Raw genomic sequence first — 26116 nt, forward strand, 5'->3', positions numbered from 1 at the left:
TGTACTGGCTTAAAATGGGGGGGGGGGCGGGAGGGTGCAGGAGTGCCCCTCCAGATCAGGCGAAGGAGAGCGAGGTTATGGTAGTGGCCATGGCCCCTCCGCCGCCTCCCGCAGCAGCCGCGGCCCCGCCCGCGTCGGGTCCCTTCTGCTGCCTGCTGCTGCCGCGGCTTTGGCATCGGCGGCAGGGGCCCCAACCGGAGACCCCAGGCACTCCTAGAGCTCCTCATCCCGCCAAGTAGCCCCGGAAGTCGAGTCCCGCGTGAGATCCGTCCGCCCTGTGCAGTCGTCCAACCTCGGAACCCGTTCTTGGGAGGGTGGGTTTTCATAATGGAAAACCTGCGTCCCTCGGCGATCAGGGCGCGCCAGGAGCTGGAGGGGCCTCAGCTCAGCAACAAGAGGCCCGTGCTGTCCCAGAGCCCGGCACTCCCCTGGGGGGACTTCGCTATACGCTACCCACCGCCAGGGTGAGCTACCCACCGCCAGGGTGACTCTCAGCCGTGCCCCGGGGACGGGGTGGGGCCCCTGCGCCTTCTGGCCGGGTCTGAAGGCGGCTGCCGGGCGGCCTTCACTCCCACGGGGAAACCCGTGTCGACATACGGAGAATGTAACTAAGCTACTCCTGGGTATTGCTGCCTCCTCGTCCATTTTGTTTGGCCAAGCGGTTTGCAGAGACCTTAAACTGACACCAACCCCCTCATGCAAGCATGCACCCTCTGTGGCCGCTACGGAGTCACAAGCAAACATAAGTTCCTGAAATGGCTTCCCCAACAGCTCTTGTGATCCACAGTCTCTCCTGCATCCCAGCGCCTGGATGTCTTATGCACCCCCTTAGATAGACCTTCTGTGGCTTACTCTGGTCTGAATGGATCACTGGGACCCTATCCTAGGAAGCCCAAAGCACTGCCCCCAGGGACCCTTATGATAAAGGCATCCGGCCTCTCTGCACCCTGTCTTGACTTGAAGACCACTGGAGAGACGAAGTGTACCTTCTCCAGGACCCGTGAGTAATAAGCTTATCTATTTTAATTACTCTTGTGGTCCTGTTGCCACCATCCTGCTCCTGTACTCCACTTGAGTGTGTATGTGTTAGTCATTCAGTCGTGTCTGACTCTTTGCGACCCCATGGACTGTAGCCCACCAGGCTCCTCTGTCCATGGGATTCTCCAGGAAAGAATACTGGAGTGGATTGCCATGCCTTTCTCCAGGGGATCTTCCCAACCCAGTCATCTCCCACAATGTGGGCATTCTTTACTCTTTGAGCTACCCAGAAAGCCCTATACTCCACTTAACAAATGTTAATTTAATAAAGTCACAAGATTGGTGCCATAAGACAGGAGCCCACGGTCAAACCACTCTCTTCCTCCTCAAGGACTCAGCCCTTTACCTCTACCTAGGAAGAGCCAGATCACAGAGCCCTGGTTCAGCCAGTTCATGTCCGGGGACAGGCGGCATGAAGAGCATGCTGCCTGGGAACTGGGTCACCCTCAGTAAGCCAGAAAGTGTATCATGGGCCCCTGGGAAGTGACACCAGGAGGAGCAGGAGTCTGAGAAAACCCGCTGCTTTGGCAGGCTGGGGTTTGCAGCTCGTCAGGAACAGGGCTCACCTGGACGTGTTGCAGGAAGGGAGTTTGCCCTCCAGGGCCCAGGCTGGGCTCTTGTCTAACACTTGGAAATGAATTGTCCAAGGAGACACACGTGCTGACCAAGCGAGAAACTTTACTGGAAAGGGGCGCCCAGGTGGAAAGCAGGAGGGTGGGGAAACCCAGGAAGATCGCTCTGCCTTGTGGTTCGCAGTCTCAGGTTTTATGGTGATGAGATTAGTTTCGGGTTGTTTGGCCAATCATTCTGACTCAGGGTCCTTTCTGGTGGCATGCACATCACTCAGGCACAATGGAGTCTAGCCAGAAGGTTTCTGGGAGGTTGGTAGGACAGGCGGACTGGTGTCTCCTGTCTCCTTTTGACCTTTCCTGAATTCTTCCTGTTGGTGGTGGCTTGTTAGTTGCGTATTCCTTACCAGGATCTCCTGTCATAAAGTAACTCATGCAAATGGTTACTGTTATGCCTGGCCAGGGTGGGCAGTTTCAATCCATGTTTCCTGTAACAGCCAGAGGACCTGAGACTGCTTTCTCAGGTATCCAACTGTTTGTCAGCCTGTATCCTCATTGCCTTTGTGGGTCTTCAGTACTAGGATAGAGAAATCTTTCCGGCATCGGGCGATCTGCTGGAGGCCGCTGTGTGACAATTGTTCTCTCCCAGGCATGGCCTTTCACACCACAACTGAAGTAGAAGTTATCACCACTACTTGCCAAATTGTTTTTTTTTTTTTCCTAGTATTGTGATATGACTTTGTTTTCTTCCTGTGTCCCCAAATTACCCTTTCCTCCTCCTGATGATTTAGGAAGATAAAACCAATGTTTGCAATTTTCAGAATGCTTATGGTAGGCTACCGTGTTATGGCTCTGTTTTGTGCTATTTTAGAAACTGTAATTGTCCCAACATTCTTTGGGTTTCAAGCATAGGAGGGAACTGTGTGATAACAAAACAAAGAACTGCCCCCCCCAAATTCTTGTGCAATGTTTTTGAAATTGTTTGAAATAATTTTTTAGTGTTTTACCTTAGTATGGACAGTGTTTTTGTTTACATTTCAAAAAACAAATATGCCTATAAAATGTTGTATTTTTTGTTCTTAAATGTGTTATGTAATCTTTATGAATTTATAATATGTGTTTACATTTGCTCATTATGTGAAGGATTTTCCTTTATATAATATATAAAATTATATATTATACATATAATATATAAAATTATATGTTATACATATATTCATAGGGGCTTCCCTGAAAGCTCACTTGGTAAAGAATCTGCCTACAGTGCAGGAAACCCCGGTTTGATTCCTGGGTCAGGAAGGTCTGCTGGAGAAGGGATAGGCTGCCCACTCCAGTATTTTTGGGCTTCCCTTGTGGCTCAGCTGGTAAAGAACCTGCATGCAATGCGCGAGACCTGGGTTTGATCCCTGAGTTGGGAAGATCCCCTGGAGAAGGGAAAGGCTACCCACTCCAGTGTTCTGGCCTAGAGAATTCAGTCCATGGAGTCGCAAAGAGTCGGCAGCGACTTTCAGTTTCTTTCAAATGTATTATGTAATCTTTATGAATTTACAATATGTATATATTTGCTCATTATATAAAGGATGTTTTGAAAAATCACTTGTAATACTACAAAGAAGAATGGCAAATCAAAGGTTATTGTTTTGATTTCATGAATGTTTTCCTTGATTTGATAAATATGGGAGAAGAGGACTATTTTTCTACCATTAAGTTGCCTGCAGCATGTCAGTCTTAGAATCTGAAGGTCCTGAGTTCAGACCTCAGAGGGGGCAACGCCAAGCTGTGGGCTTCCCAGGTGGTGCTAGGGGTAAGGACTATGCCTGCCAGTGCAGGTAGAGACTCGATCCTGGGTCAGGAAGAGCCCCTGGAGAAGGAAATGACAACCCATTCCGGTATTTTCGCCCCCATGGACAGAGATCCTGGCAGACTACAGTCCATGGAGTCATAAAACAGTTGGACATGACTTAGCAACTAAACAACAAACTACTGATTCACTTTGCTGTACAGCAGAAACTAACACAACATTGTAAGTTAACTATACTCCATTAAAAATTAATGGAGTATTAAAAAAAGAAAATCCCAAAGAATTCACAAAAATAAGCTATGAGATCTAATAAACAATTTAACCAAAGTTGCAAGATGTGTGGTACAAGATCAACTTTTTAATGTGATAAAGTGCATCCATTAAAAAGCCTATAGCTGACATCATACTTAAATAGTGAATGACTGAATGCTTTCTCCTTACGACTGGGAGCAATGTAAGGTTGTCTACTGTTGGGAAAGGCAGTCAAGTGCAGCTTCTTGCCCCTTGTACAGTTGCATAAGAGTGACCTTGGGTCTGGAACGTTTCTTAGCAAAGAGACGAAGAGCCCTCACAGGCTGAGCTAGGCATATCGCTTTGTGAATATCTTTCCCTGATCCAGACTTAACGTGTACTTCTCTGTTCTGCTTATGGGTGTGTGTCCTACAGCACCTAGCTAACCCCATTGCTATGTCTGTTCTTGGAGGGGAGGTAAAGGGGTCCTTCAGCTGCAGCACAAGAGGGGGTGTGCAGACCATCTTCTTGTGTCAGCGGTTTCCTGTGTCCCTGCTGACCATGAGGGACAGACACTCAACTGTTGGAGCTGGCCTTCCTCTGTCTCTTCTCTATGTGAGGAAAGCAGTGTTCCGTTCAGCACCTATGTGAGGCGTGTCTTTCTCTGCTACCCTGACACCTGCAAACCACGCAGGACACACACCCTGGAACTGTTGCTGCTAGGCAACAGATATCACTTGTTCAGCATTTGCTCTCCCCTCTCTTGTTACACATCATACTCTACTCAGTAAAATGAGACAAGAGAAAGAAGCAAAAGGCATACAGATTGGAACAGAGGAAACGAAACTTCCCCTATTCTCAAACAACCTGATTTTCTACATAGAAATTAAAAAAGAAAAACTTAAAAGAAAAAAGCGCCCAGAACTTATAAATACTTAGTTATGCTGCAAGATAAAGGGTCAATAGACAAAGTGAATCATATGTCCATATGAACATCACACTACCTTGAAACCAGAAAAATTCAAATAATACCATTTAAATAACTTCAAAATAATGAAACGTAGGTATAAATCTAACAAAATACTGTGCTGTGTCTGTATGCAGAAATCTACAAAACACTAATGGAAAAATAAAAGAAATATAGTTAAATGGTGAGACATGCCAGGTATATGGATTAGATGATTAAATATGTTTAAGATGTCAGTCATTCCAAAGTTCAGAGAAGGCAATGGCACCCCACTCCAGTACTCTTGTCTGGAAAATCCCATGGACGGAGGAGCCTGGTAGGCTGCAGTCCATGAGGTTGCTAAGAGTCAGACACAACTGAGTAACTTCACTTTCACTTTTCACTTTCAATGATTGGAGAAGGAAATGGCAACCCACTCCAGTGTTCTTGCCTGGAGAATCCCAGGAATGGTGGAGCCTGGTGGGCTGCTGTCTATGGGGTCGCACAGAGTCGGACACAACTGAAGTGACTTAGCAGCAGCAGCAGCATTCCAAAGTTGAGTGACAGACTTTACACAATTCCATTCAGAATATCAGCAGAATTTTCAGTGTATATATACACAAGTTGATTTTAAATTTTTATAGAAACTTAGGAACTAGAATACCTAAAATAATTTTTAAAAGAAGAAGAAATTTGGTGGGTTCACACAACTTCACTTTAAAATATGAAACTTCAGTGATCAAGGCAGTATGGTATTAGTGAAGGGATAGGCATCATGCAACAGAATAGAAAGCCCAGAAATAGATTCACTCAAATATGACCAATTGACTTTTTACAAAGTTACAAACACAGTTTAATGGAGAAGAGATAGTATTTTCAACAAATAATTTTGGAACAATTGAACACCCACCTGTAAAGACTGAGAGAACTCCAACCCCAACCTCACACTGTATACAAAAAGTTACTGAAAATTTACCATATATTTGAATGTAAAACATGGAACTATAAAGCTTCTAGAGAAAACACAGGAGAAACATGGGAGAAAAATCTTCATGACCTGCAGTTCAGTGAACAGTTCCTAGACATGACATCAAGTGTGATCCATTAAATAAAAATTAGATAAGCTGGAATTCATAAAAATTAAAAACTTTTGCTCTGTGAATGCTGCTGCTGCTACTAAGTCGCTTCAGTCGTGTCTGACTCTGTGCAACCCCATAGACGGCAGCCCACCAGGCTCCGCCGTCCCGGGGATTCTCCAGGCAAGAACACTGGAGTGGGTTGCCATTTCCTTCTCCAATGCATGAAAGTGAAAAGTGAAAGTCAAGTCGCTCAGTCGTGTCCGACTCTTCACGACCCCATGGACTGCAGCCTACCAGGCTTCTCCGTCCATGGGATTTTCCAGGCAAGAGTACTGGAGTGGGTGCTCTGTGAATGATACAGAGCAAATGGTTCAGAGAATGAAAAGGCAAGACAAAAGCTGGGAAATATATATATTTGAGAAACATATATCCAAAAAAGGACATCTATCTAAAATGTGTAGGAACTTTCTAAACTCAATAATAAGAAAAACTAAACAATCCAATCTTAAAATATAAGCAACAGATTTTTTTTTTTTTGGCCGTGCTGGGTGTTCGTTGCTGTGTGTGGGCTTTGTCTAGTCGCGGCAAGCGGGCTCTACTCTCTAGCTGTGGTGCACGGGCCTCCCATTGCGGGGGCTTCTCTTGGTGTGGAGAGCCTGTGCTCCACAGGCTCTAGGCCCTTGGGCTCAGGAGTTGTGGTGCTCGGGCCTAGCTGGCCCGCATCATATGAGATCTTCCCTGACCAGGGATCGAACTAGCGTCCCCTGCACCGCAAGGTGGATTCTTAGCCACCGGACCACCAGACCACCAGAGAAGCCCTACAGGCAACAGATTTGAACAGACATTTCACCAAAGTCTAATTTCTCTGTGACATTTTTTCAGATGTCAGTGCTTTACCTATATTTAAAAACAACAGGTTATCAATTTTGCAACGATCGTTACCTGGTGCTGCGGTTGTCATAAGATCTGATTTCCACGGTAGACACTGTGAATGGTGAACGTAGCTTTACATCTAAGAGTGCTAACAAATTTTTTAAAGTAGCCATTATACATTTAAAGGGGAGATTGTGTTTTGGGGATTAAGGTTGGGTTGGAGTTGGGATTATGGTTAGGTATGGGTGGAACTCATAGTGAGTGAGGGAAGAGAAAACTCTGAGCAGGGGGTATTTACGGAGAATACTAGAAATGGTTTACATTTACCCCTTTTATTCTAGGAGCAGCACCTGGACCCTATGTTTATTTCTGACAGGTGGAATAATGAGCATTTTCATTTTATTCTTTGTCCTTTTCTGTGTTCAAATTTTCAATTAAAAACATGTGCTTCTTTTATAATAGAAAAAACAAGTGCTAGCAAAGAAGATGACGCGTGCATGCTCAGTCGTGTACGACTCTTTGTGACCCCATGGACTGTAGCCCACCAGGCTCCTTTGTCCAAGGGGATTTCCCCTGTGAGAATACTGAAATGGATTGTCATTTCCTCCTCCAGGAGATCTTCCCAACTCAGGGATCAAACCTGCGCCCCCTGCATTGGCAGGTGGTCTTTACCATCGAGCCACTTGGGAAGCCCTTACTCAGTCGTGTCCCACTCTTTGCGACCCCATGGACTGTAGCCTACAAAGCTCCCCTATCCATGGAATTTTCCAGGCAAGAGTACTGAAGTGGGTTGCCATTTCCCTCTCCAGGGGCTCTTCCAAACCCAGGGATTGAACCCGGGTCTCCCGCATTGCAAGCAGACGCTTTTACCGCCTGAGCCACCAGGGAAGCTTAACAAAGGAGATATTGAAGTTTAATTTCATCAACTTTCAGAGCAGGTGGACTGCGCATCTGTGGCCACAGGGGTCTGAGTTTCCGTGAATGGTGCTGCCCTGCCATCTAGTGGCCATGTGGCATGGGAGCCTTCCAACCAGCATTTCGATAAAGAGAAAGCCTGTCTTTGAAGAAGGCAAAAAAATACCGTATTTTAGGTAAAACTTTGATTTGGTTGAGTTTTAAAAAAATGAATAAAAATGATTGATATGGAAAATAAAGAGGGACGTATTCATTGTGAGCAAAGACACAGAGGGGATGAACCACAGGGAGGCGCTGGCAGGGTCTGTGCGTGTCTTGGCAGGGGCCATGCCCCGGGGCCCAGGTGCGTCCCTACGAGCAAGAGGTGCTGGGAGATGAAGCTGAGGGGCAGGCAGGGCCTAGGTCAAGGGTGGACTCGGGCATCAACTTCAGCATTTCAGCAGGGCAGCCTGGAGACCCATCTCAATCACCACACTCAGTCCTGACCTCATCCCTGCCTCCCTGACTTGGCTGCCCTCCGGTTGGCCGAATCACGATTCTGAATCTACTTTTGTAACCAATGACAAGTGTGAGTCAAATGATAGGAAGGAGAATGCTGTTACCAAACCCAAAGCTGCCGTGGATGGCCGGGATTCAGGGTAGAATAGAAGGGGCAGGACTACAGCAGGGCAAGACTCATGGAGAATAATGATGGTGAAGAGATCTGGGCCAGACAAACAATGGGGTGGATAGTGCAGAAATGCATAAACGAGTGCCATAATGTAACCGTATGTCCTGGTTGCCTTCTGCCTGCCCCTCAATACCCACTCTCCATGGTTTTCCATCCAGCCCCGGAGCCAGATGGCCTGACCTATAGGAACTGCGTCAAGAGTTTCCTTTGCCTTCTGACTTCAGGAGTGGGGAGGGGAGGGGAAAAGCTGGGCCCGGGCATTGAGGTGAAGGACACGGTAGAGGGACCCATGCTGGATACGAGGGAAAAGGCCAAGGGGAAAGCCTGGGCTAGCGAGGTCCTGGGAGCAGCCTCACTGGTGTGTGGGGAAGGGGAGCAGAGCCACTCGATTGCAGAATGTGCACAACGGCTAAGCGGCGGATGGCGGGCGGAGGGCTGAGCTTTGCACCAGGCGCTCATGGCGCAGGCACACGTGGGCTGGCAGATTGTGTTGCTCACTGTGAACACGGCGGGGAGCCTTCAACTGCGGCTCAAATTCCTGAAGGCCTCAGGGTCTCAAACATCAATAGTAATTGGGAGGGTAAAGGTGCTGGGCTTGGGTTTGTTGACTCTCCTACAACAGTATCATGATGCATCATGAGAGATTTCTGATGCAATCTGACCATTTTCTAGATTATCCAGAAAGTTTATCTGGAGGTTTGGGGGGGATACAGTAAATCCTAAATGTGTTCTGATTTCTGATAAATCTTTGAGGCAATGATGGAAAATCTTGCAATTTATTAAAAGCACCTTTGAAATGCATGAAAGTATCACTTGCTCAGTCGTGTCCAACTCTTTGTGACCCCATGGACTGTAGCCTGCCAGACTCCTCTGTCCATGGAATTCTCCAGGCAAGAATACTGGAGTGGGTTGCCACTTCCTCCTCCAGGGGATCTGCCCCATCCAGGGATCAAACCTGGGTCTCCCACATTGCAGGCAGATTCTTTACCACTGAGCCACCAGGGAAGCCATGAACTATTATTAATTTAGCTTTAAATAAGGCTTACATGGGCTTCCAGGTGATACTAGTGGTAAAGAACCCACTTGCCAATGCAGGAGACACAAGAGATGTGGGTTCGATCCCTGGGTCGGGAAGATCCCCAGGATTATGGCAGCCCACTCCAGTATTCTTGCCTGAGAAATCCCATGGACAGAGGAGCCTGGCAGGCTCCATAGGGTCGCAAAGAATCGAACATGACTAAAGCGACTTAGCATGCATGCACAAAGCTTCCACAAGATTTGTAAACATACCTGCTACACTAAATGTACTTCAGTATGTTTGGTTGCGTCCACACAGACAGAAGTTACCCAAAACATGGAAATCACTTCATCACATAGACTTGGACATCATAATGACAGTTAATAAAATGAAATTCTAACTGTGTTTTCCTTTTCATTGCTAAGTTTTTCTTAAGGAAAAGAACTTTCAGAAGGTAAGCAAGAAAAACACCTTAGTGCCAGGAAATGAGAATGTATTCAGCAAAATGAACACCTTGATATAAATGATACCCCAACAGTCTTTTCTGGCTTTCATTTGACCTATTATGAGATCTGACTGGCAGCTATTTCCACAATTAATTGATCCTGGAAAATTTGGTAAGCCTTACTCTTCTCCAGTTCAAGAACTGGGCAACTGCCCACTTTGTCAGTATCAATATAATAGTATCTATTAAGTGTTTTAAAAGCTTTGGGAAAAGCATCTGTCAAATAAAATAGTTATGTAACTTATTATAGTAGTTGATTTCAAATATTTATATGTAAATATTGATGCCTGTTCTAAGAAATATTTTATGAAATTCACAAAGCATGTCAGTATGCGAGTGCCATAATCTAAATGTGTGTCCTGGCTGCCTTCTGCTTGTCCCTCAGTATCCACTCTCCATGGTTTTCCATCCAGCCCTGGAGCCAGGTGACCTGACCTATATGAACTGCTTCAAGAGTTTCCTTTGCCTTCTGACTTAGTCAACGGCAGTGGGAAGATCCACAGGTAGAAGGAGAGGGGAAGCAGGTACTTACTCTCTCAGCTTCCTTCCTGCTGCACAGGGATGCTCTGAACCTAACCAGAGGCCACAGCTCCTGCCAGGTCACCCCTTCACACGGCTACCACCCCAGGCTCACATGACCGTTAGTCTTTGTGCTTAGAGGTACTAACTGGTCCTTGAGGTTGTAAACCCCAGGGAAACTCACCATCATTTGTTACCTTCTATAATCTCTGACTGCACAATGTGGACAGCCCTTTTTATTAATTCTCCTCCAATTATCCAATTCGGCTTTTCCTTCTGATTCTTGCCAGGATATTGACTGATACAATGTAAAAAGTTAAGTGCGGTTATTTGATGCACCTTGACATTTTCCTTTCTTGTAGCCAATTTGCTTTTCACCTTAATGCTTAAAGAGCTCTTTATATTTAAAGTTGAATAATTTGAGTATTTCTAGTTGTGGAGTATATCTTAATAAATTTGACTCAAATGAAATCTGGAGGCTTAACTCCCCTTTAGGTAAGCACCTTTATTACATCTTTTGTAGTCTTCTGATCCATTTTTCGTGCATTTTACATATGGGACACCAATTACCCTCATGTTGAATCATTTCTATCCTCTATTTTGTGGACTTTGTATTTACTTTCGTTCTTTTCTTTTTCAACTGCATGTACTGTAATCATCTTAAGCTTTTCTTTTAACTTCACTTTCAATGATGTCTTTTCTATTTCTTGCTATTTGTATTATACTTCAATATACTAGTTCTGTAATGCTGTTGTTTGGAGCCTCAATTTATAAGTCTAATGCTCTCCTTACATCTTTTTCTTTTGTTTATATTCATTCTCTTTTCCATGAGGTCTTACCTTTAATTAATTAATATGTATACAATTCACATAGATATAAAATTTCTTGCTATTCCTTTAAATATATATTCCTGTAGATCATTTTCCTTATCAGTCTTTGCATGATTTCTTCCTTTCTTACCTTCCTTTCTCCTTTTTTCTTTCATTTTCTCTCACTGTTAGATACTCTAAACCAGTGTTCCGCTTTTCACAGTTTCAAGTAATAATCCACTGTTTTGGAGAATATTCTCAACCTTTGGATCATTTTCCAATGGGAAACTAGACCCAGTTAGAGAGAGAGCAATGGGCAAGAAGACAGAAAAAATAAAGATTATCCTTTAGTTGTTAATCTTCAGATTTCCTTCAAATCTCAGATGTGTGGAGTCTCCAATATGATTTCAGGGGTGGTGGTGGTGGTAGGAGCTGGGCCATTCTCTGCTTCTCCTCTCTGCTCCAGAATCTTGTTTTCCTCCTTGACATCAGTTTTTTAAGTTTATTACCTTTCATTATCTCCTTTTCCTTGTTGACAATTATTAGTGATTTTTTGGAAAGGACTCTAAAAAAAAAAAACAAACTTATTTGAGGTACATTTGTTAAGTAACAGGGAAAGGAAAATCCATGAGGCAATCTTAGTTCTCTTTTCTAACCTAAAAGTCTATTATCCTCTACCTAGTCATATTTATATTTAAAAAGCAAGTTACAGGAAGAGAGAAACATTTTTGGAGGAAAATATCTAGTTCTTTGAGCTGGATGTGATCTCAGAAGTCATTCATTTCTCAAGTTCCCAGAGCCAGTTAATGACTGAGCTGGGACTAAGAAAAGGTCTCCTGATGTTTCTGTTTTCTATCTTCCTTGTCTTACTATTGGGTGCAATTTTACATATGGGAGGTGGGAGAGAGAGAGAGAGTAAAGGAAGGAGAGAGAGAGAGGTTTTCCTGCCAGGGACTTTCCTTTCCTGCCTCTAAAGATGCCGCATACTTTCTGTTGTTGTTCAGTCGCTAAGTCACGTCCGGCCCTTTGGGACTCCACGGACTGCAGCACGCCAGGCTTCCCTGTTTTTTGCTATCACTATCACTTACCCCTGGGCCTTTGTTAAGAGCAGCCTGGAGGCACAGAAACTGGGGCTTGACTGTAAAATTAAAAAATTATACATAGGATAAAGACTCAATAAAGAAAGAACACTAGCGTGAAAGTGTATGCTTTTTTCTTTCTCCTCTCTCCTCTGGTTTAAAAAAATCTCCCCCAGGTATAACTCATTTTAGGGTTTGAAACACTGTAAAAGTGAGAAGTTTGATTTTCTGGGATGACCTCAGCTGCTATGACAAATGATGAGAATTGAGGAATAATCCCTGTGAGATCTGTATGACAAGTACATGCTTTGGATTTTAATCTTATCAGTTGAAAATGGCTTTTAAAAACAAACCAAAAGGGAATTCCCTGCCTGGTGGTCCAGTGTTAGGACTTGATGCTTTCACTGCCGTGGGCCTGGGGTTCAGTCCTTGGTTGAGGAACGAAGATGCTGCAAACCACGTTGGGCAGCCATAGATAGATAAATAAATACCAAAGGGAAGTCAAAGGAATGTAGTTTAGTAGGAAATGTAAAAACATAATCTGCCTCGGGTGTAATAACTCCTTAAAAGTTCAGACTATCCTGCGTGATCAGTGAGGCATCTCAGAACACAGTCCACCTATTACAGTGGGCCTTCCCTCTTCTGAAAGGAAGACCCATCAGCAGAAAGCTATGAAAGCTATGCCCCAGACTTCCTGGACCAATTGGTCGCTAGTCACTGGAATAAATATTTCCCAAGCTGCCTAGAAATGCAGAGTTCTATTGCTTAAAAAAATCTGTGATCTTTATTCTACAGTGAAGACTTTCATTAATTCTGATTTAGGGACTTCTGGAGGTTAAGCTTGACACTTAACTGCAAGAGAAAGACACAGAGAAGTACAAAACATATAAGTAAAGTCTTTTCTGTCAGAGTCAATTGGGTATGAAAAGCTTGGAATTCATAACTAATTTAAAATTGTTCATGGGGTGATATGTCATGAGGGAATTAAATGATGATGGAAGTCTATAGGTTCAGAATCACAAAACATGGGAGCAAATGACCCCTGGCTCCTGGGGAGCAGCAGAGCATCATGGGAAAGAGGACCAGTTCTGAGGTCAGGGTCCCATTTTGCCATCTATTGACTTGGGCAAGTTACTTAATTATAAGCCTCTGTTTCCTCATCTGTAAAGTGCAGATCATAATCTAAATATTCATACATTTAGTACAAAGGTTAAATAGGATAATATATGTAAAATGCCTGAATTAGAATAAGTACCCCATAATGTTAACTGATGTTATTGTTGTTATTATTTTCCCCTGAAGACTAGAGTTCACATGACTTTTGCTCATATTTCTTGCAAGGAACAGTCCAGCAATTTCTTACATCTTGCTCTTTTCATCTTTTTTTCCTCTTGGATATATGTGGTCATAACTCTGAAGAAGACAGGTTTTTGTTTTGTTTTATATCTCCCTGTCCCCATTGTCTCATAAATGTTGCTAGATTTTCCTTTGAGAAATTACCTCTGTCCTACTCTGAGACTCTGTAGGGTAAGGCTGTCCTGGCTTCCAACTCCAGGCTGTCTAGTGAATCAGACCATTTCAAATAGACTGATTGACTCATGAGTGAGTAGCTGACCCAAGTCAGGCTGATGAGATTCAGTCCTGAGGTTTTTGCTAGATCTCTTAGGAAAGCAAGAACTGCTAACCCATTAGGGTATAAATCTGAAGATACCAGTGGTCATCATAGGGAACAGGCTGCCTGAGAATGGAACCAACATAGAGGAACACATAACTGAGAGATGGAATGGTTTCCTAAAGGTATGAGTACCTGGGTTCAACTGTAACTAAACACACACACACACTTTACAATTTTATAAACCAAATAAAATCTTTTTCTTGCCTAAGTCAGTTTGGATTGAGTTTCTGTCATTGCAGCTGAAGGAGTCTTGCCAAGTCCCAGAGAGAAATCAGAAGTAGGCAGTATGATCCAATTGCTCATTTCTGTATTTTTTCCCCACATTTCCCCCTTCTCTTGTATTCAGTGCCTTTAAGCTATCTTCTTCTTCATTTTTTTCATGGGAAATAATCTGATAATTTTTGTCCTTGATACTGCAGGGTGAATTTCTGTTATTATGTTATTTTTGTAGAACTGATATTTTAAGCTGCATATTTAGCCCTACAATGAAAGGCTTTGATCCTGCTATAGGATTTTGGCTCTAAATATGAAGGTATGTCCTGATCAAAAGATTTAAGAAATGTATCAACTAAATAACAATTTGTAAATCTTGTTTGAATTCTATTTTTAAACACCAACAGTTTTTAAAAATAAACACTTTTTTGAAAGTTTCTGTCTTTAGGAGATAAACATGGAAATGTTTTTCGGTGAAAAGATACATTTGAGATATGTTTCAAAATATTCTGGGAGGCAAGGGGTGGGAGGAGATAAAGTATAGCTGAAACAATATTTGCTATAAATTAATAGTGGTCAAAACCCAATGATGGGTTGAGCATGGGGTTCATTGTACTCTCCTAACTGTATATGTTCAAAACTTTCAATAATAAAAGACTTTTAGAGAATAATAAGTAGAAATGGCCAAGGCAGCTGTTCACTGCCCCCAGAATCTCTGTTCTCCTTCTCGCTTACAAAAAGAACCCTTTATTGTTGAGGGTGCAATGTAACTATCCAGATTTTTTTTTTTTAATTTTAATGATTTTTTTTTCTAGTCTCCCTTGTAGATGTGAGTGACCAATGGAAAGCAGATAGGACTCATTAGGTGTGGTTTCTAGGAATACTCTTTAAAGGTGCTGCTTCAGCTAGTTCTTTCTCAAAGAACTGAGAAAGGTACTGACAGTTATTTTGCAACACAGGAAAACTTCACGCCAGAATGCATGATGCCATGGGCATGGGTGGAAAAGACAGAACTTGGGTCCGTGATGACTGTGTAGCTGCCACACCAGCCCTGGGCAACTTTTCTTCTTTTTTACAGAGAATTAAAATTTTTTTTTTTTTTTTGCATTTGCCCTTACAGAGTTTGTTAACTCCACGAAAGAAGAGAGGATCTCTCAGTCTTACAGCTCACAAACTTGGCTGCTTTTTGGAAGTACCTGGTGTGCTTTTAAAAATGTTAAGGCTTGGATCCCACTTACAGTGTCTGAATTCCCTGACTGAGGGTACAGCTTGGGCGCTGGAATTTGTAAAAGCTGCCCTGGTGATTCTAATGTGCGGCCAATTTGGTGATCCAGTGTTGAAGCTCGCGATTTGATCCCCCGAGCGCTGGGCCCTGGCTGGGGGGACGGTAAGGATTCGGTGACCGACTGAGGTCACCTGCTTGTTAAAACGCGGAGTCGGAGTGCTAAGTGTGTTGGTAGTCTTAGGCGCTGGAGCCAATCCGGCCCCGCCTTTCCCCCAGATCGGCCCCGCCCCCAGCCCGGGCCCCGCCCCGGCCCCGGCCCCGCCCAGCTGTGGCCCGGATAAACGCGGAAAAGCGTGAGCCCGCTGAGCAGCCTTCGGGAGTGCGGCTGTGCGCCTGCGCTACGCCGAGTTCGGGAGTGCGGCTGTGCGCTTGCGCGGCACCGAGTACCAGCGGGCAGTTTGAATTTCGCTCCCGGAGCCGGATCTCGAGACCTTACGCTTCCGACCGAGATTGGGTGGGGGAGGGGGCGGTGTCTCGGCGCCTCGCGACCCCACCGAGTGGGCCCTTTGCTCCCGGACCCGCACGAGGTTAGAGTCTGGTGTTGAAGATCCCCCCCTTCGGAAGCGGGCATTGTTTAGGCGGGGCGGGGGGCCGGGGCGGCGCGGGCCGGGGTGAGGAGCGGGCCTCAGCCGCTTTAGCTGAAGTGGAGGCTCTATTTAGACCTTTTCACTATCCTCGGACTTTCCTGCTGGCTTAGAGGGTAAAGCGTCTGCCCGCAATGCGGGAGACCCGGGTTAGATCCTTGGGTTGGGAAGATCCCCTGGAGAAGAACATGGCAACCCCATTCCAGTATTCCTGCCTGGAGAATCCCATGGACGGAGGAGCCTAGTGGGCTATATATATAGTCCATGGGGTCACAGAGAGTCTGACACGACTGAGCGACTTCATTGCTCACTTTTTTCACTTTCTTTCACCTCCCTTGAAGTGAACAAACAGTACCTGATTTCTTTCCTTCCCCTCCTTCCGCCTCCTGTGGGCTTTGCTGTGCTCAGTCGTGGCCGACTCTTTGCGATCCCATAGAAGAGCCAGGCTTCTCTGTCCGTGGGATTTTCCCGGCAGGAATACTGGAGGGGGTTGCCATTTCCTCCTCCTGGGTCCGCCTCCTTACCGACCCCAATAGCAAAGCCCCAATCCCCACATTATAGGAGAAATGCTTCCCTGGACCCGTTTCTTTGAACTTCCTGTGTTTTTCCTTAAAATTCTCGGGTATTTAAGTTTTCAGAGAAAACACTGATGTTGTCTTTATGTATAAATAGCATGTTTGTCCCCCTGAATCTCTGAGGAAATAACAGTCTTGTCTTCTGTACCTTGCTTTGGGATGCACTGACTGTAGAAAGCTCTAAGACGGGTCATTACTGGACATTGGTGGTGGTTGTTCAGTCACTAAGTCGTGTCTGACTCTTTGCAACCCCATGAACTGCAGCACTGCCAGGGTTCCCTATCCTTCACCATCTCCCAGAGCTTGCTCAAACTCATGTCCATTGAGTCAGTGATGCCATCCAACCATCTCATCCTCTGTCATCCCCTTCTCCTGCCTTCAATCTTACCCATCAACAGGGTCTTTTCCAGTGAGTCGGCTCTTTGCATCAGGTAGCCAAAGTATTGGAACTTCAGCATCAGTCCGTCCAATGAATATTAAGTATTGATTTCCTTTAGGATTGACTGGTTTGATCTCCTTGGTTAGAAACTGAATTTTGCAGAATTGAAAGATATTGCTCATGAGTTTTTGTACTTTGTTTTCCAGGAGATGTGACTTACTGGATATTTACCATTCTTAGATTTTGAAAGTGAACAGAAATTTGTTTTTTTTTTTGGTAAATGTGTTTATATATTTTTTTTCTTCAGAGGCTTAAAGATGGCCTCAGATCTGGAACAATTATGCTCTCATATTAATGAAAAGATCGGCAATATTAAAAGAACTCTGTCATTGAGAAATTGTGGTAAGTAAAACAGATTCCACTGACTTTGTACATTCAAAATACATTTTGATTATTGTCCCACTTTGATATCTTATGTGTGATTAAGTGAATGTATCTTAGAAAGGTAATTTTCAGTTTTGAATAGTGATTGTTAAAGCAATCTGCTATCCGTATTTTGAATATTGCAGAGGATACTAAAATGTAAATTACATTGAACAATGAACTAGCTAATAATTACATTTACTTATTTATTTATATGTTTTTCTGAGACACACAAGGCTGAGTAGTAAGATTTTAAGGTTATGTTGAGTTCCTGATTCTAGAGCTAAGCAGAGATACTAAAAGATAAGGAAAAAACCAGAAATGGAAAACACCCACAGAGATAGAAGTATCCCATAATTCATGTTGCAGACTGCTTCAATAAGGAAGGTTATCAATATATATCAATATATATCACTAGGAAACAGCTAATTGAAAGTGAAATCAATTTTTTAAACATCCAGAAACTTGGAGGTTGTGACCATCTTCCAAAATATTTTGAAGTGCAGAGAAACAGGGGATCCTGGAAAAATATCGTTTACAAAAATGATGTGCTCTCCAGCCTTATCTAGGAGAACTAAAGATTTGATAGGCAGAATTCCATCTGCAGGGGAGATCCTGTTGAACTTTTATTGTAGTTTGTATTTTGAATGGATAATTTTTTAAAAATTCAAAAATGAAATTATACTGTTGGAATGTCCTTTCAGATTATACATGTCCTTCTGAGACTTGCATATTCTCCCTCCTTTGTCGAGAACCACTAATAAAGAGACTCATCCAGTTTACAGTTGGTGGCTATGTATTCTGTAGAAAGTTAAAGCTGAAGCAACTGTGGTTTCTTCTGTAGCCTCCAGTCTCATATGAGGAAACCGAGGCTCTAGAAGTCAGGCGACTTGCCCAGGTTCTCCTGCTTATCAATGGTCAGTTGGGACTACAGCTTTTGTGTCCTGATTCCCAGTATAGTACTTGTCTATTTCTATGCCATTTTTATTGAATAATCTAAAAAGGACATTTAAATCTTTAATAAGTAGTCTTTAGATTTTCTTTCTCAGAGCATGATTATTCTTGGATAGATATAACTTAGAGATTATCAAACTATCAAACCTTGAATTCAAATAGCCCCATTGAAGCATGAGGCCTGGCAGAAGCAGTCTGACCTGTTAGGTTACTACACACTGGGTAACTGTCTTTTGCACATGGGGAGAATACTTTGTCTGTTCTGTGCTACAGCCTATTCAGGAAAGCCCAGTAATACATTTGCCACTTTGGCTGCTGTAATTTACTAGATCACTACTATCAAAAGTAGTAAATTTACTTAGTGCACTTACTTTACTACAAATCAGCAAACAGGGCCCTAAAATTTAGATGACTGGGTTATTTGAGATACCAGTATATCCAAGCAACTGTTTCACCCCCTGAAATTAGTCTCAGCAGAGACATCAGTACTCTCATTTATTTGTTCATTTCTTTCAGCTGTTATGAACCTTCGGTCAAATGCTTTATTAGATTGTTGATTTGCAACAGCTTGCCTTTACTGAGTGCTTTACTAGGTTGCAAGCAGAGCGCCCACTCCTGTTCTATGTACTTTCCTGCTTCTCAGGAATCCTCTGAGGGCAAGTGCTGGTGTCTCTGCATGCCTAGAAACTCTAGCCATTTCACTCTGCATCTGTAATCTCCATGTGGTCAAATTTTGTTTTCACTTAGGCGTATTTCATGATTTGGTTGTTAGAAGAGAAGATGGAAAATATTTGGTTATGAGGATGGTTTTTCCTTTTGTGCTTTTGAGGTGCCCTTAAAAATTCTTTTTTTTTTTTTTTTTTTTCACTTCTTTTATTTCTAGGGAGGAAGTTTCTCTGGTTTTCCCATCCTTGTATCTATGAAGCTGGGGAGAGGGGCCTGGCGGTGGGGTTGGGAACTTGAGAGCAGGCTACTCTCCCCTACCTCCCCCAGACACTTGCAGGCCAGTCCAGAATGTAAGCTTATCTTCCTGGCCAGTGATTAGAATTTTTCAGGTTTACACATTCACAGGATATATCCCATGAAGAGAGGCCTGGCCTCCTTCGGGATTCTTACTTCCAGCATCTTGTGCTTTGAAGGCCCAAAGCCGGGACTCTTATCCCCATTAAAACCAAATATATTAGGTTGCTGAGGTTGACAACCTCCTCTCTCCAGCATTTCTCTGCACCTTGAGTCCCGCTTAGGCATGCCCCCCACCCCCCTCATTAGGGCTACTGCAGCTTCAGCTCATACATCCTATCTGGTCTGTGAATCTTTCTTCAAGTTGAAACTCTTGGAGATTTACCTTTTTTCTCCTAAGAGCCCAGCTATGCATGCAAAAGGGTGTTTATTTTATCTAGCATTTCTAAGTGCTTTATTATAGTGGAAGAATTTTCCAAAAACAAAAGATTCAGGGGATACTTTGTATTTACCTCCTCCTTCCTTTTTATCATATTACTTAGTAACGAGTTCTTAAGATTATTCATGGAGACAGGTCCTGGGGTCTGAAACATTGTTCTTTCTTCACCCTCAGTGTCCCTTTATGGTAAGGCTCTGTTCCAAGAGTTCCCTTGGCTACATGTAGGTTTTATGGTTTTCTGTAGGTTTTATTTTCCGTTTTATCTGTTTATTAATAGGGCAAGAACCTACCTTGAAGACCATTTTAAATAAAATAGGAGATGAGATCATTGTAGTAAATGAACTTCTAAATAAATTGGAATTGGAAATTCAGTATCAAGAACAAACCAACAGTTCCCTCAAGGTAATGGTTTTTCTAGTGATGAAACAAAATAAAAAAGGCAGTTAATAGAAACACCTAATCACCAGGGAATTCTTAAGGATTCTTTATGTTTATAATGTTGTTAGCTTTGATTATTAACAGTAAAGAGTACTATTTGCATTTTATTTTCCCAGGGTAAAGGACTCCAGAGTTCCAGAAGTATTTCTTTCTCCATGCTGGTAGCCAATTTGTTTACTAAAAAGGGAATATTTCCTAAATAATTCTTGGGAGGTTTAATTTAAATAAATGATCTCCTGGGAGTGTGGTGTGGGAGGAGTGCCTGCCCTGGGTTGAGGAGACATGGTCTCCCACCATGGCTCCCCCAGCATGTTCTGCCACCTAAGAAAGTCGTTTTTCCTCTTGGAGTCTCAGAGACCTTAACTGAAAAGTACTGGGTCATACTAAAGTATTTCTTGTGTCCCTTCTATTCTGCATTTCTTTCTCTCTTTCTACAGGTTGTAGTGTAAGGATTCTCAGGTAAAAAAACCACTTGAGCCTCATTCACACACACATTTTGTTCTAAATAAGCCTTTACTTAATAAAAATGCTTCTGATAGGATGGGAAAAGAGTCTGTACCATAATTACCTTATGCTCTTAGAGCCATTTGATACGTTCAGTGGGATTGATCAAGGTGGCCTCTATAGTCCTTTTCAAACATTATAATCCTCAGTGTCTGTAAAGATTTTTCAGGGGATTTTCTGTAGGACTGGACATGATTATGCCTATCCTGCTGTTGGTTGAAATGAGATCAGTATCTCTGAACGTGATCGAGGTCTTTAAAAGAAAGATGTCATACAAATTCAAAACAAACCAATAATGGTTACATTTCTACCTTGCCCAATAAGGCCCAGGGTTAGGTGTGGGTTTAGAGAAGGTCCAACTCAGGATTAAAGCCTATTTGGAATTTTTGTTCACATGATGACTGAAAATCAGATGACAGGGATCCAAAGGTACAGAGTATTTTTTCTTATTAAATTTCCATGAGTTCATAACCTCAAATTCTTGGGAAAGTTAAATAAAGACAACACAAAATGAAGGCAGTTATGATCAAGTAGAAATTTTCATCAAGCTAGAATATTCAGAGCTTTCTAAGCAATATCTCGTCCTTGCATTCCAGGAATGTATTATCATTCGGTGCCGGGGAATGCTTGCTAAGTCAACAAAAGCACTTTTACCAGAACGACAAACGTAAATCTTTCCTATACTTTGTAGTTGCTTCCCAAGGTTGAAGTATTTTAGAAAGACATAAATGTCAATCCCGCCTGTTGTAATGTTATTCTAGCAATTGTTCTCTGAACAAATCCAGTAGAGAAAAATAATGTGTCACCATCCCAAGTCAGCTCTAGAAACCAAAGGGCTCCTTTTAAATATTGCGGAGTTCAGTGCTTTTTAACCCCTTCCACTCAGCATCACTGTAATTGTACTCAGTCTTTCCTGCTCTTTTTAACATGTTAAAACACACACAGGCAGGACAGATGGTTATTTGTGAGCTTTTTTCTTTTTTTAAAGGAACTCTTTGAATCTCTCGAAGAAGATTATAAAGATGTGGAGCATCTCAAAGAAAACATCCCTCCCCATTTGCCTCAAGTAACAGTTACCCAGAACTTGTAAGTGTGTTTATAATTATTTTTACTCTCTGGACTTGTAAAACTATTAGAACAAGCATTTTAGATCTTTTTGCTTTTCGATATACTTGCAGTTTTGTCAGTGATTATCCAGTGTTGTTTTCTTTTGTTTGCACTTACACGAGGAATAATCTTTCCCCCATCTTTACCAGTTTTCTTATCCCACTGTCTCTAGGGAAAATGTGCTGCCTCTTTCCCAAGGATCAGTCCCTCAGAACAGAGTTTGTTAACATCGGCTCTGGTGACATTTGAGGTCAGATAGTTCTTTTTTGTAAAAATAGCACATTTAGCAGCATGCCTGCTCTCTTCCAACTGAGTATCAGTAGCTCTCCTATACCCTCCTCCACGGCACCCTCCACCCAGGTGGTGACAATGAAAAATGCCTTCAGACATTGAGGGGGTGGAAATCTCCCCTGACCCTTGAGAAACACTGCCTTAGGGTAAAAATAAACTTAATGAGCCTCCCATCTTAAAAATAGCTCAAGGAGCAAAGGCTTAGCTCTATTTTTACCCTGAAACTCCTGTCCTGCCTCTCTGTCTATTGGCTGCTAGTATATGTTCTTGTGCCCTTTCTCCTGAAGCCCCTAAAACCTAGCTTTTGGCGGTTAATTATTACCATACTTGTGAAAATGATTGTGTGAAGGTCACAAAGAGGTAAAAACAATTACCTCTTCAGCCCTGATTCTTTTCTGGTTTTATTTTGCTGCTCATCTTTTAGAAATGATGCTCTCTGCCCTACTGGGCTTTCTTAGTTGTCTTCCTACATCTTTGACTAGGCTGCCTCCCTTTTCTCTGCCCTCCTTTAAGTTACAAGTGTCTCCTAAGACACTGTTACTTAACACTGTTATTAATGCTCTCAGATGTCCACCTCCAGCCTTGACATGGCCTCTGGTTCAGCTGTTTGAACTGCTTGCTGGGAGTCTCAAAAATGAGCTGTTCTCTCCTCCAGGTTTGCGTATGTGAGACTAAATTGGCTATCTCCTTGTTACCTACCCATCACCTAGACAGGAACAGGGTGTCTTCAACCTCTCTCTCTGTCCTGCAGCCCCTTGGCCTCTGCGGGGTTTTGTCTGCCTCTGCCCTCCCTCTCATTGTCTGGCTCCATGAGATCTTCCATCATCTTTTGTCTTTATGATTTGGGAGTTACTTATGTTTTGTCTTTCCAGTATTTCTCCACTGCCATCTCTCCAATCCTCTGCCACCAAAATTGTATTTCTTTTTTTAATTTTCTTGAAGTATAGTTGATTTACAAAATTGTATTTCTAAAAGGGGCTCCCCTTGTATACCATGACTAACTTAACTATTTTAACTTTTGAAATGGATCATATATACACAAAAGTAATTGAAGTATTATTAGTGCAAATTAAAGAAGAATAATAAACATCAGTGAATCTACCAGTCAGATTAAGAAATAGGACACTGCCAGTACCTACAACACTTCTTCTGTTGCAGATTCTCCTTCTATCAAAGAGGTAATCACCCTGGCATTTGTGATAATCACAGTTTTGCGTATGTGTTTCCACCAACAATATACTGCTTAAATTTGAAAACTAAAAGGAAAGCGTGAATCTTGCTGTGTAGGAAAAGAGCCGTGTTGTTGCTGATAGTTGAAGGTCTCCAGGAAATAAGCTCAACAGAGTCCCTGGCGTGCCAGGGTACCTTGGAATTTCCCTCCAAGAAGAGAAAATTAGGGAGTTCCTTGGCAGTCCAGTGGTTAGGACTTAGTGCTTTCACTGCCACGGACCAGATTCAATCCCTGGTCAGGGAACTAAGACCCCACAAGCTGAGCAGTGTGGCCAAAAAAAAAAAAGGAAGAGAAAATTAGTGGGCAGGGTCATGAATGCATGGAGGAAGAAAGGACATCTTGGGATATCTGCCAGGTCTATTGGGCTGGACACTGGACACCCAGCAAGAATGTGGCCCAAGGAGTAGGGGGGGTTTTCTTCTAAACTCACTATGGCCTAGGTTCAGCTTTCAGGGCCAGGGCACAGCAGAAGCTTTGTATAGGTAGAAAAAGTTATTTTTAGCTGATGCACACAGCAGGACCTGAGAACAGGTAAGAATCAACCAAACTCAGCGTGGAATCTCAGGTTAGGATTCATGTGAGGATGATGCTCGGAGAAGGCGTTGGCACCCCACTCCAGTACTCTTGCCTGGGAAATTCCGTGGACAAAGGAGCCTGGTGGGCTGCAATCCATGGGGTCATGAAGAGTTGGACAGGACTGAGCGACTTCACTTTCACTTTTTACTTTAATGCATTGGAGAAGGAAACGGCAACCTACTCCAGTGTTCTTGCCTGGAGAATCCCAGGGACGGGGGAGCCTGGTGGGCTGCCGTCTATGGGGTTGCACAGAGTCAGAGATGACTGATGTGACTGAGCAGCAGCAGCAAGGATGATGCTACAAGCATTGGGCATCTTCATCTTCACAGCCTGTCACACGGTCATCTCTTCATGCTGCCTCTGTCAGGCCTGGTTGCTGTCTGTGTCTGGTACTCAGCTGTCGTCTTGGGATCTCACCTCCCTGTCCTTGGGATTCCCTTTGTATACTCCTGGGTTGGATCATTTCTTTCCTGTGTCCCCTTTTCTGTTTGGAGAAGTCAAGCCAACCTGACTTGCTGCTGGCACGGGGGTTTCTTCCTTCCCTGGCAGTTAAATAGCCTAGAAGCTATAGCCTATTCCTGGACTCTACTAATGCAGAAGGAGCTGTATTAGGCTGCTCACCCACACCAAAAAATGGAGCAGGACTGACCCTAGGGTACCCACGTTCGTTGCTGGCAACTGAAATGAGTCTGCAGCAGGTGGGATATTAGGAACCAATGGGGTCAATTAGAAGTATAAGATGATTGATGTTTCCACATCCAGAAATAGGGAAATCAGAAAGAGAAGTTGTTTAGAGGTTAAATTCGGCTTCACACATACTGACTTTGAGGAGCCCGTGAGATAACAGATGAAGATGTTTGGCATGTGTATTATTTGCACCATGTTTTGCGTGCATAAATAACGTAATTATGTTACTGAAGATTTGGGAACTTAATTTTTCAGTGTTCTCTCCACTATTCAAAAAAAACCTTTCTTTTTGGCTGCGCCATAGGGCATGTGGGATCCTAGTTTCCTGAGCAGGATTGAACCCGTGCCCCCTTCATTTGAAGCTTTTGGAGTCTTAACCACTGGACCACTGGGGAAATCCCTTCACTATTCAAATCTTCAAAGCATTAGCAGTAGGGATAGAAAACGAAAATGTTGCCTATAAAATTATAACAAGATGGAAAAATTATAAGAGCAGTGCTTAATACCAGTCATTTTCAGTTGCAAAGCCTCCCACTATGCCGCAGAATTCTGACAATTGTGTGTCTCTGTTCTGTAGTGTTAACGGATCAGATCTTGACCCTGAAGAACCGGTCAAAGTTGAGGAACCTGCACCCACAAAGAAGCCTCCCAAAGAACAAAGAAGTATTAAAGAAATGCCATTTATAACTTCTGATGAGTTTAATGGCATTCCTGCGTGAGTATTTGAGATAAATTTTAACATTCAGCTCTTTAGTAATCAGCATACATGATTGTTTGTCATAAACCTTGAATATATTATTTGTAATATGCTGTGTTCCAGTATTGATCTTTATTAAAATAGTTTTACATTATGCTGCAGGAATCTTTTGTGGAAGATCCTTAAATTTTTGTTTTTTATTTAGTTGTAAAACCTAGTCATAGATCTAGAGATGGATCAGTTTGTTCCTGAGTCCTCTTAAGGTCATTTTATGATACAGATTTTTTATCCAATTACATTTTAGAAGTAGCCTCAGTTTTGCTACAGTTTTAAGGAAAGGGAGTATGTTGTATAGATTTTGAAATTAGTACGGAGAGAGCTCTGTTTGATTTCCATTTGTCCATTAACTTGTGCCACACACTTGTTTGAGTCTGCTCTATTCTGAGCTCCGGGTCACTGAGGAGAAGAATATAGGCGTGAATGGGACAAGATACTTCCCCCCAACAAGGACTCCATTGCTCTTCATAGAAGACATTAATAGGGAACCAGTTATGGAAATCCATGTTTTAAACTCATAATTCCAGGGCTTCACATCTTGGCTTTATATTATTGCATTTCTTCTTATTTTCTTACACAAGTAATGCATGTTGTTAGTGTTTGTTGTGAGACTAATAACTCATCTGTAATTCCACCACTCAGACAAGATAGAATATTTCCTTCTGTATTTTAATTTCACCTACATAACAAGTTGTTTCTGATTGTTATTACAACAGTGTAGTTATTCTATGAATATAATTTACTTATCTTTATTGAGCATTTTTCCATCATTAACTGTCATCGAAAACTTGGGTGTTAATAGTTGTATAATATTTTATGGTGTGGCTACTCTATAAGCTATTTAAGCATGACTTTATCAAATATTTGGGTTGACTGTGTTGTTATGAAGAATGGTACAGTAAAATTTCTTTTACACAGGTCTATTTTGTAATTCCCTTATTATTATTATTTCCTTGAGATAGAGTCCTAGGAGACTCCCCAGGGCAAAG

The 26116-nt window shown here is 42.8% G+C and overlaps 1 protein-coding gene across 3 annotated transcripts in view; it reads left to right on the plus strand.

Moving 5' to 3' along the window:
- Window positions 1–357: 357 nt before the first annotated feature.
- Window positions 358–26116, plus strand: part of SKA1 (spindle and kinetochore associated complex subunit 1) — a 31390-nt gene continuing 5631 nt past the window's right edge. The window contains exons 1-5 of one of the 3 annotated variants that reach the window (XM_070361728.1): window positions 358–1000; window positions 17071–17165; window positions 19817–19941; window positions 21470–21567; window positions 24951–25088. In XM_070361728.1, coding sequence (XP_070217829.1) covers window positions 17081–17165; window positions 19817–19941; window positions 21470–21567; window positions 24951–25088 — 446 coding nt within the window. In that variant the 5' untranslated portion in view covers window positions 358–1000; window positions 17071–17080. Of the gene's footprint in view, window positions 1001–15551; window positions 15753–16969; window positions 17166–19816; window positions 19942–21469; window positions 21568–24950; window positions 25089–26116 lie in introns of those variants that run through there. The other 2 variants (XM_070361729.1, XM_070361730.1) reach the window with 2 other exon arrangements.

This window comes from Bos mutus, chromosome 24 (genome assembly GCF_027580195.1).
Source record: "Bos mutus isolate GX-2022 chromosome 24, NWIPB_WYAK_1.1, whole genome shotgun sequence".
NCBI lineage: Eukaryota > Metazoa > Chordata > Mammalia > Artiodactyla > Bovidae > Bos > Bos mutus.